The sequence below is a fragment of the Delphinus delphis genome, chromosome 20, assembly GCF_949987515.2.
Source record: "Delphinus delphis chromosome 20, mDelDel1.2, whole genome shotgun sequence".
Classification (NCBI taxonomy): domain Eukaryota; kingdom Metazoa; phylum Chordata; class Mammalia; order Artiodactyla; family Delphinidae; genus Delphinus; species Delphinus delphis.
The window spans coordinates 35,560,337-35,572,453 of record NC_082702.1 but is presented as its reverse complement, the minus strand read 5'-3'; the positions used below and the strand labels follow the sequence as shown (position 1 = coordinate 35,572,453).

The 12,117-nt window shown below is 37.6% G+C and overlaps 1 protein-coding gene across 1 annotated transcript in view; it reads left to right on the top strand.

Moving 5' to 3' along the window:
- The window catches only part of CDH8 (cadherin 8), a 379,689-nt gene that overhangs the window by 320,405 nt on the left and 47,167 nt on the right, over positions 1–12,117 (top strand). The window contains exon 10 of the mRNA XM_060000736.1: positions 1,328–1,445. Coding sequence (XP_059856719.1) covers positions 1,328–1,445 — 118 coding nt within the window. The remainder of the gene's footprint in view (positions 1–1,327; positions 1,446–12,117) is intronic.

The following is a 12,117-nucleotide window of genomic DNA, read 5'->3' as shown; positions in this document are numbered from 1 at the left end:
ACAGTTATAAGACATTTCACAAGGTCTTTAACAGGAGTAAAACACCTACAAAGTAGGAATATGTTCCATTTACAAAAATGGAGAAATAGAAAATGAGAGAAGTTATTTCATTTATGCCCCAAATGACCTTGATGCACTGCTTATCGTATAGCATGTGGGTGATAACAATGCAAAACTTCACAGCTATTGAAAATGTTCTTAAATTGTGGTGATATCTTATTTAGGTGATAAGTTACAAGGCAATGATGTCTCTTTCTCACAAAGAAGTGATCCATTTTTTTCTCTTTATTGACACTGACAAAGTTCAGTGGCACATAATTGTTTAAACTGACACAACATTAGGCATCATAATTCTCTAAATTTCACAAACCTGAGAGTACTTCCCTGTTAATTTTTTATGGTAAATCTGATTATACCCTTGACTATCATGCTTCATAGGCATTTTTTTTGGTAGAAATTATGTTGTAACTATTTACAGTAGTAGTTTAAGCTATAATTTTTACTACATTAGCTGTTGCCCAGTGTTTCATATGGAAGTTATTAATATCACAGACTCATAAATATGAATTATTAAGCTAATTCTCTGACATCCCAAGGAACAACTTAGCACTAAGTTAATGCAGCTTTGCAACTGAAATAAGCACATTCAACTGGCACCAATTCTGAGTATGTGTATCTATCCAAACAGTTCTCTGCACGGTGGTAATTCTTCTAATCCCTATAATTTATTCATCTCAGGATACACTCCAAAGCATTGTTTGCATGTGTTATCCACTAGCTTTAAAAACAGTATTCATTATTGGGAGGGAAGAGATGCAACTCTTCAGAAAGGTTTGTGGCAGTGATGTTTGTGCCGAGGAACATTCTATTTGCAAACACTTGTAACCTAATGAGTAAAATGAAAGAGGAGTTGTGAGGATTCAAGATTTAAGTACTTTACCTCCAACATCCTCCCAAGAGCCACACTACAATCACTGTAACAATTCCAGATTTCATTCTTGAAGCCCGTACATACTCAAAGTGGAAAGAAGCCTGTAATTGCCCAGTGGAATTTTCAAATACCCTTAAATTTGCCATTTCAAGCCACAGATACCAAATGGACACAAAAGTAGTGACCCTAATTTTCATCAGTTTATCAAAGCTAGGTTTTAAAGTGATGAATGTTTCTCCTTATTCTTGGTGTGAACCATCCATAACAACTTAGAAAACTGAAAAATATTCCTTGGACCAAAGTATCACTCTACTAAAGGAATGTCACTCAGCTTTTAAAGGCAGTGCAAGCCCTCTGATGTCATCAGAAGTGCTGACGTCAAGTTTTATGTTACAGGTCATTCAAACAGTGAGTGCCACGGACAAAGATGAGCCCAAAAACGGACATTATTTCTTATACAGCCTTCTTCCAGAAATGGTCAACAATCCGAATTTTACCATCAAGAAAAATGAAGGTAAATACATTAGCATTGTGAAACAGGGTAGAATATACATTGGAAAATAGGATGTGATTTCATAATATGACTGAAAATATCAAGTAGAATAATTTTTCTTCACTATGAGCAGTTGAAACTTAGCTTATCAGCCTAAAGGCATGGTAATTACATCACTTCCTCTTTCCAATATTGAAACAATAGATAAGGGAATTGTGAATGTGCAAGTTAATTTTATCCCGGGGAATACCTCAATCACCTTACTTTAAAAAAAAAACGGACAGTAAGATTTAACCCCTGTGAAAGTTCCAGTAATTTTACTGAGATATCTGATGTTATCCAAGTACATTATACCGAGATATCTGATAGAGGAGGGGCTGGCTTATACTTGGCAGTTGTTAAGTTTTAATTGAATGTTTACCAAGTCTTTAGGGAAAGCCTATTCTAATTTCATCTGGTTTGTGGGTACACATTAGAGGTATTTGTCTTAAGCCTGTACCAACTTTGACAATAGCAATTAGATCAGAAAATCCTTCTTGAAGGACACTCCTTATCAGTATTATTTTGGAGCTAATATGAACTGATTTTCTTGTTAAGTCTTTTACTCACAGAAAATATTTAATCCATTTCATTATTTCTTGAGAACCAAGCTCGGGTTAACCATTTCCCTTAACTCTTGTCTATTACATATGAAGGTCATAGATCATTTAAAAAAAGTCTATCTCATCTGTGCGTTTTTCTTTACTAAGCTGCTGTACATTTAACAAGGATTTTTAGCTGTCTGTTTTGGCTCAGAAGTATTTAAGCCTTAGTTTCAGCTGTTTTAGAATGATTAGCAGAATAAATGTATCATCTGGGGCTGTCTTCTGGCTTTACTATAGGCATGTGTTTAGATTTATGAATGGTCTATATAAAAACTATGCTCAATCTGAAGAGTAAAATTTGGCTCATGACATTTGGTTCATTTTCTCTGTTCTGTTTCAAGGAGGTAGTGAGTTTCGGTAAAACTTCCTTTATGAAGTGAAATAACATTTTCTGGCTCTTGTTAAATATATTCTGGCCTTACCCTTTAACAAAATGCTACTTAGTTCTTTGGGGATGCATCACAGAAAAGGAAATGAGAAAGCTATGATATAGATATTACTCATTCAGCTGGCTTCCACTATTATAAACCTCAAGGAAATGAAATCTTGATCTTTCTCCTCAATAGAGGAGCTACAAGTGTTAGCCTCCCTGAATTAGGAGCTCTAATCCAAGTACATTGTCTTTGTTTTTTGGATAACGCCGCCAACATTTCTTTTTTTTGTGGAAGCCCCGTGACCACGCCTGAGATGAGCGCCCCCTCGGCAATTCCAAACTGAGCTGAAAGTCTGTGCAGAAGTGTGAGCCATGCTTACTTTGATTGTGAGCTAATAGGTACTAGTCATTATTTTTGCATATCAAATGCCCTACATTTAAAGATTCTCTGGGAAGAAGTGTTTTCCCATCCCAAAGGTCTGAGCTCCTTGGCGCTTTCTGTGCATTCTGCAATTTCAAGATGTGCCCATTACAGGTATGGCCCGTCCAAGACACGGCGTAAACATATGCTGGATGAATGAGAGGTAGTTACTGGGTGCCTGTGAAAGTGTAGTTTTGTACTATATTTATTATGCCCTAAACCCTTGAAAGAGGAGATTTTAGTCCTACAGTGGATGAATTTCAAGTGTTTTCTCTACTTTTTAGAATTAGTACGAAGTAAAAGTTTGTACACCTAGGAAAACTCTTCGTGCTGCAACCCACATTTCAATAAACCCCGTAGTAGAATATTTAAGGCATGTGGATTATCTGTTTTATCTTGAAACTAGAAAATAGGATTTAAGGTTTGACTTACCTCACAGGTGTGTGTGTGTGTGTGTGTGAAATAATTGCAAAAAAAAAAGCTAGGTATCACAAAATGGACAGAAAGAACACTCTCTGTGCCATGACTGTTTATTTAAAATTATGTGTTGATTTATTTTGCAAAGAGTGACCATATATTGTCCCAAATGGGATATTTTTTAAAGTGAAAGGGGTTGCTATTTATATTTATGCCTAGAAACACCATAAACCGGGACAGTCTTGTGGAAACTAGGACATATGTTCTCTGTGATTTTGGATTTAGGATCCAAATATTCAACATCTCCATAGAATTAATCATGAACACAGGTCTCTGGAACAGATATGTCAAGTTTATACTCTATCTCCCTTTTCCTGGATCAGAAATGCATGAGTTTTGTTTCACTTTTTTGGCATCTGGATAGTTTCCATGAAAGTAGGAAAAAAAAACACAGTTTGTCTCCTCTTAACATTTAGAAACCAAGCAATGGAAAGAAGTTGTCAGGTTTAAAATGGTGGAGATATACTGATAAGAAGGTAGATAAAATGTTGTCTTGTGAGCCTGTTTCTCATTCCTTATTAATGATGAGAGAACACAAAACAACCAAAAAAATTCAAATACTAGACATTATTTATTTTAAAACTATGGTATATTTTATGTTTGAAATGTGAGAGAATCAAATGATAAACTCATATTCAGAATTGCTTTTCCTTCTTCAGATGGACTTTAAAATGGTCAATAGCTGATGTTTCTCCACTGAGAACTTCATGATTTACAAGTCCTAGCCCAGCAGATGAAGGTTAATATTTTGAGACAGCCAAGACATTCAAATCCGTAATTGATAGGTGGATGAACCCTCTTTTTAATTGGATCTTTAAGGGAGATGGTTTCAGTATTTGGCATTTTCTAAGAAACTTGCAGCATGTCTTTCAATTCGAAGTTGCTGTGATCATTCTTCTCTCTCATACAGCTTGGTCCTTCTGCAATTTTCAGCTGACTAATTCATAATCAAAAACAAAATGAGATAGAAATTAACTGTCTCTTGTCTCCTATACAGTTGAGTGATTTCATAAATAATTCTCTTTCTGAATATATGAGAATTATATTTCTGCCAGAATAGGAAAGCAAACTTCAATACAGATAAAGGTGAAAACAAAGGTCAAAAATGTGATGAGGGCTTCCCTGGTGGCGCAGTGGTTGAGAGTCCGCCTGCCGATGCAGGGGATGCGGGTTCGTGCCCCGGTCCGGGAGGATCCCACATGCCGCGGAGCGGCTGGGCCCGTGAGCCATGGCCGCTGAGCCTGCGCGTCTGGAGCCTGTGCTCCGCAGCGGGAGAGGCCACAGCAGTGAGAGGTCCGCGTACCGCAAAAAAAAAAAAAAAAAAAAAAAAATGTGATGAGTCACTCACATCACATGTACACACCAAACAACCACAACACCTTGAATCTTCTCAATTATACAGCTCAGACATCGGTTTCTTCATCTTCCAGTTGGATGAATTTATAAACAAAAGGAGTTTGACTGACAGCATTTCAGTAGTGGCTTCCATTCTAATTGTGAAAACAGAAGATACTCAGCAATTACATATTAACAAGTCAGGGAAGATAAATGAACCTTTTCCAGATACAGAAATCTCTTGCATGCAGAAAATGTGAGGTCGGCAGAAACATGATCTTCGCCAGCCTGCACGTTGCAGTTAAAAGATTTGATTGAAATTGCCAGAAAGCAGGCTGGAGAAATGGGCGTCTTCATGTTTTATACTGAAATATTTGAATCACGTGTATAGAGAAATAAGGATAAACATAAAACGCTCCCCTAAAGAGGGTCTGTGGGAAGGAAAGACATAGACTTGGCCTTAGTTATAGCTTGATTAGGCTTAAGGAAAGACAGAGGGGAACCAGAATATCTGATGACACTAATATTTTTTATTTTCTCCTCTTGGTGACTTTTTTTTAACCAAAATTCTATTAACAAGAACCTCACTCTAAAGGCATGATTGTGATAATTAATTTAGATAATGGAGATGGTGATTAGAGCTTTGAAATAAGTGTGTCTTGGGTTATCTCAATATCCATTCCATGGTTACCTGTTTAGAGTATAATTCATGTTTTGTTTGGTGGGGTTTCCATCTCAACTCAATGGCCAACTTCAATCACTATGTGTTTCATGTCTTTTTATCCTCTAGAAATATCCCTTGTGAGAATACTGACTACAGGCAAGTTATTTTAAGCCTCAGTTTCATCATCTGTAATACCAGATACTACCTATCTACCCCTTAGGTGTGCTTTGATGGATATGAGTAACTGAGGGCTTAGACAGCTATTATCCCAGTGTCTGGCACATAGAAAATTACCCATCATGAAATGGGACAAGATCCTATTTATGTGAATCCATTAATTCCTAAATTTCCATCTCTTCATGGAAGAGATGGCTTATCATTCTCAACCAGGTCCCTTTGCAGCTATAACTCTGTTGATTTTTGAATGTTGTACAGTAGTTCTGAAATTGGCCTCACTGGTAGTTGTGAAACTAATGATCCTTACTAGTACGCATTGCAATGTACTGCAGTCTAAAGGGCATTATCATAGAAACATAAAAGGGAAAAAAATAGGAAGATGAGAAGGTGGGGAAAGAATGAAAATATTTACCAGCCACGAAATAGCTGGGATTCCTGGACCTGGTTTTAAATATGCAGGCTTTTTTTTTTTTCTCTCTCTCCTTTGCCAATATTAAACTAAGCTTTCTCCATAAAATGGCTAATCCCAATTTCCAATTTGTTAAGATGACATTCCATTCTAGCATATCAAGTTGTTTTAAATCATCCACAACCTCCCAACACACAGACTCTGTGGGAATCATTTTGTATAAGCTGGAAAATTAGAGTCTTCCTTTGCTTTTTTGAATAATGTCAACTTAATTCAGACGCCTCTTGTCCCCAAACTAAAATTTAATTCTTGAAAGTGGAAGTGGGTTTTCCACATTCCAAGCCAGCCAGAGCTGATCCTCAGCCCTCCATCCTCTCTCCAGCTGAATCCTCAGGCACACCTCTCCTGTATTCAGGATTTAGGTTTCCAGGCAGGCAGAGTCCCTCTGCCCCATCTGGGCTGAATTAGACCTGAAAAGCCTTCCTTGATTATCCACACAGCAAAGAGGACCTTGGTAAGCCAACTGTCCTCTTTCTGGACACCACCAGTCTCGTTAAATTCTTCCATTACACCAAGTTGCTTTGCAACTAACAGAAGACTTTCCTAAATAACATCTCTTTCCCCAAGTGGTCTTTAAAAAGCCTCCACCCGGGCTTCCCTGGTGGCGCAGTGGTTGAGAGTCCGCCTGCCGATGCAGGGCACACAGGTTCGTGCCCCGGTCCGGGAAGATCCCACATGCCGCACGGAGCAGCTGGGCCCGTGAGCCATGGCCGCTGAGCCTGCACGTCCGGAGCCTGTGCTCCGCAATGGGAGAGGCCACAACAGTGAGAGGCCCGCGTACCGCAAAAAAAAAAAAAAAAAAAGAAGCCTCAATCCCTCAGTGACAGTGGATCCATTATTATTGGGTTTCTCAGGCTACCATACCTAAGCATCACGTGAAAACTGTGCGCTTGGCCGAGTGTGGTAGTGAATACCTATACACGCATGTCTACATACAGTAGACATGGTGACCCTGTCTACTCCGCTCACATAGTAGACTTTTCCACAGCATCAAACATTGATAAGAGGTCTCTTTCATATTTGGTGTTAGCTTTTACCCATATGAAGTAAGGTGTTCTTCCTCAGTGTTCAATCATAAAAGGTGGTGCTCAATTTGCATGGAACAGAAGGGCCAACTGGGATTCCGAATAGGCAGAATAGCATTATGCATACATGATCCAAAAAGGCTTCTGCTTCAGTAATTCATAATTTATTGTTTATGCTTCCAGCAATGTTTCGTTGATAGAAAGCCATTTATGTTTCATTTTGTCGTTTAAACTGTAATTAAGGATGATGTGCAAGCTAAGAAAAATAGATAACAGATCTGTACTTTCACTTTCTGAGTTGAGTGTGACTGTATAGCTTGGTTCAGAAAACTAGATTTTCTTTGCTTAAGTAGTTTTTAGAAAACTCTTGTTATTTTGTATCGTCTCGGAATCTTTTTTGTATGTTTGTTTGCTTTTTTAAAAATCATAATACAAGAGTACCCACAGAAGCTAAGAATTTCCTTTGCAAAAACTGAAAATCCTAAAATTATTGCTCTGGTCAGACATAGCACAGCGCAGTATCTATTTTTCAGTGTATGTTATAGAAGACAATTTAGTTCTGAGACTGCTGACTCCTATGGATGTAATTTAGATACACTGCATATGCTCACATGTGTGTTGTCCATATGCTATTCAAAGTTATGAGTTGATTCAGAGCTTTGCTGTCAATTTGCTAGCAATCTTTTCTGGTTCTTACAGAGAATTCTAATTCTGAGGGTTTTTGAAAGAAAAACGAAGAGACACATGGGCACATGGTTAGTTATCTTGAAGTTATCTCAGTTATCTTAAAGATACCTTATGGCATAGAAACTTTTTTTTTTTTTTGAGAATTTTGCTTTCTGAGACTTTTGCTTCAAAAGAAAAATAGAACGATAAAGGAATAGATTGAACATTAGGGGAAGTAAAAAGAATTACTCAGAGAACTTTTTTTTGAATTTATCAAATCTTGTTTGGACCACTTTGTTGTTTGTGTCATTAAAGAATAATGTTATTTACTGATTTACCATCTATTTGCAAGCATGAAAATAGGTCTGGGGATTTTGTGTGTGCCAAATAAACATGACTGTCCTCTGGTAAGAACAACCAGATATTAAAATCAGATGTGGAAACAAAATGAGCTATCAGTCTATGCAAATTTTCCTCTTCTAAAAAAGTATTAAACGTAGTTGACAATCATTTCATCTCTTTTCCGCCCAGAAGTTTGCATTTTGAATTAATCTGAGCACTTTATAGACACAACATTAGGCATATGTGGCGTTCCGTCTAGGGATGTGACCCGAATATCACACCATGTGCTTTGGATCCTTCAGTTTATTGAAGTGTATAGAGAAGGCAGAGAAATAATTTGGAAACAGTAAAGGGGACACTTGCATAGATAAACATGTAAAAAGTTGACTTGGGATGCATTAGAATGAAGGATAAAAGAGAGAGCCCTTGTGGAATACAGAATAGCACAAGCTTCCTGGTTAATAGTATTTAGTGTTGAATCCTAGCGCTTCTGAACATGAACTGTGAGAACTCACACGAATCACTGAGTAACCTTGAGCCTTTATCTATAAACTGAAAGTAATAATTATCCCTATGTTGTTTTGTTTAAGAAAATATTAATTTAAGTAAAAACATAAAAACGTGCTAAGTTTAGTGTCTGGTAAATAGAAGGCACTCAATAAATACTAGTTTCCTTCCTCTCTTTCTCTCCTTCTTCTACAAATTTGTGACCCCCTGAGCCTCTTTCATTCACCCAATGTAACAAACAAAAATATTAAAAAGGAACCTAAAATAAGGATTTGGGTGATAAGTAGTTATATGCTGTTCAACTGTCCCTTACCTGAAAGGCCAATAATTGAACCTACTGGTAAACACTGACCATGAGTAAAGCAGAGGGGAAAGGAGAAATGGGAAAGAAGAGTATTTGGGTAACTTAAGTTGTTCTTTGGATATAACCCTCATTACCATAACATAATCAATGGATAAAAATAAAGAGTACCTAAAAATTGTAGGTTTCCACAGGACTTGATCCAATTGCATATAGCTCTCTATATATTGGCAAATGGGATATTTAAGAGTTGATAGAATGATATAATTTTTGAGCTAGTAGCGCCTTAGTAAATAGGCAGATTATGAAGATATTAGATACTAGATAGAGACTTCAAATATATGTTTTAAAAATCAATAGCAGTGTGCTTTAAAAAGGCAACGACGAGAGACATCTATCACCCCAACTTTATTTTCCATCACTCTCTCCCTTTTACCTTGTTCCTGTCTTATACATCCTTTAGGTTGAAAACGCAAAACCAATTATGTTTTTTATATCCCTTCCTTTTGTCTGGAATATACATCCTCTGCTCCCTCTATTTTCCATCTAGCTAATTTCTAGTCATTCGTAACAACCCAGGTTCCCCTCATCTGTGAGCAGAGCAATGGAGTGCTTAACGGTTTCTGTGAAGTTTGATTTGCTTTTCTCTTGCAGGACTGTGATAACTGCTAAGGTAGACACGAGTATCTGTCTTGAGTCAAGGAGTATCTCCTCCACTGTCCTCTGAGGTTATTGATAACACACCATATCTTTATTCACTCATATATTCATTCAATACCTATTTATTTAGTGCTTACCACGTGCAAGGCACTACTTTGGAAATTCAAAATAAAACAGTGAATCACATATACACTGTTTTTGTCCTCCTGTACAGAGTATTTTTGTTCTCCTTAGGACTCAGTCTTATACTAATTTGAATTCTCAGAGAGAACAGCTATAATTTAACATGGCTTTTTGTCATACAGTGGAGAAATTCACAGGCTAGCCTGCAAAATACTATGATATGAGGAGGAATGATCACACATTCTAGTTTCCATACTGTCATAAACAATGTTCCCTTTTAAATCTTACCCAACTTGTGAAACTGGTTCTATATAAAGAGTTAGGTTCTCCGAGATTCCATCTCTCCCATCTTTACAAAGCAGTTGGCTGATCGGGGTGGTGACACACATCTGTACTCATGAACACATGGTTCTCCTGTGAGTTTCAGATTGGTGTCCTCGTGATTCCTGAGCTTAGACAAACTATGCTGAACTATACTCTGTAATGCTTTTCTGCTTGCAGAGTCAAATAATTTTGGTGAGCTCTTTCCAAATTCACAGTGATCCACAGTCATCACTGCAATTTGTGCTGTAGCACTGTGAGCTGGGGCTGATGATTCTATTTTTGCAGGTTTATTAGAATCCATTCTAGTTTTGGTCCAAGTCTCCCTGTAAATAGTTCATGCCTTTTCCAGTTGCTATGCACAGCTGGTTTAAGAGACCTGTCAGTTAACATGTTTTAGCTAACTTTCAATGTAGTATAATGTTTATTGAGGGCCCCTGGCAACTAGAGGATGGTATTGTACTGATTTCAGGACATCATGTTGGATTCATTTTCTATCTGTTGCCTGTTCTGTTCCCTAAGCTGCCACCAGAATGAACGTGCTGATGCACTTCGTAAAGGAAGATAGTAATTGTTGTCCTTGGACCTCTTTGGTTTACTCATTGCCTTTGCTTTCATCCTAGTAGACTGCCTACTAGAATTTCCTCTCTCTATTGCTTGAGTATATTATTCTCAGACTTTTGAAGGCTGTTTATCTTAAAGCAGTCTGAAAAAAGGGTGATACGGTACCTGGTGTGCTGAACACAGTCATCCTTCTCTGAGTTTCCTGCTTTCATTTGGCCAGACAGGCATTGCTAGTTTCATCAAGGTCACACTGTGATATACTTCTCCCTGGACTTCAGTTTCCTCTCACACAAAATGAATAGGTTAGGGCTGGGAGCTAAGGACTCATCTACTCTAACATACTGAGCGTGCAAACCCATGGTATTAGGAGAAACAGTACAAACTTTGAAATCAGACAAATCCCACATCCACCAATTAACGAAGATGTGACTTTGGACAAGGCTTTTAACTTTCTGTAACAGACCGTGTTTATCTACGTCAAAACAAAATTGCTGGGATGAGCAAATGAAAGAATGTAGGATAAATGCCAAGGGCAGTACCTGAACTTAGATACTCTATGTATTTTGTCTTTATCAACCTTCAAAAGAAATAATGCAAATGGAAGTGATCTTTACATTAGAAATTATTGTACCAAATCTCATCCACATTAAAATACTGGATAGTATTATTAAAAGATATGCTTCTACAATATTATAGGTTGTATATAACTCATTGAGCAGGTTTCTGGACATGTTATAGAATTAAATTATTCCCCTACATCAAAATAACTCAATCATGTATGATACATGGTTCCAATAGTTCAGAATTGGTAAGTCTTGCTTATCTTCTAAGGCTGGAGACAAGGAAAGTTAAGAGTTTTATGAAGGCATTTAATTACTGGATTCAGTTTTGATTTACAGAAAAATCTCTCAAAAAGGTAGAGTTTGAACTAACTTTTGCAGAGATAAGACACAGTTTTGGGTAGAGGTGCCTGTCGAAGTTAAGGAAGAATGATCAGATATATGAATAGTTTACTTAAAGGAGAAATAGGGAATTACCAAAAACGTTTTTAAAAGAAAAATGCAGTGAGACATGGAGATTCATAAACTCTATGATCATGAGAGTTTGCTTGATTCCCAAAAATAAATTAGTGAAGTAGTACTTCATATTTTGAGTATATCTGCATCTATTCTTGATGCTTTTCATAGGATAAACAGTGCGTCTCACACTTTGAAGAGGTTTTTCCACACACGCTCATGCATGCACACAAAGGTTACTAATGGCCCTAGGAAGTGAATCGATGTAAACATCATGATCTACACATTATGTACATCAGTAATAGATACATTTAATTTTTTTTTTTCTCAGTGCACAGTTTTATATCTTAAAAATAAAAAATAACTTTGGGGCTTCCCTGGTGGCGCAGTGGTTGAGAGTCTGCCTGCCGATGCAGGGGACATGGGTTCGTGCCCCGGTCCGGGAAGATCCCACGTGCCGCGGAGCGGCTGGTCCTGTGAGCCATGGCCGCTGAGCCTGCGCGTCCGGAGCCTGTGCTCCGCAACGGGAGAGGCCACAACAGTGAGAGGCCCGCATACCGCAAAACAAACAAACAAAACAAACAAATAATAACTTTGGCCATATTCTG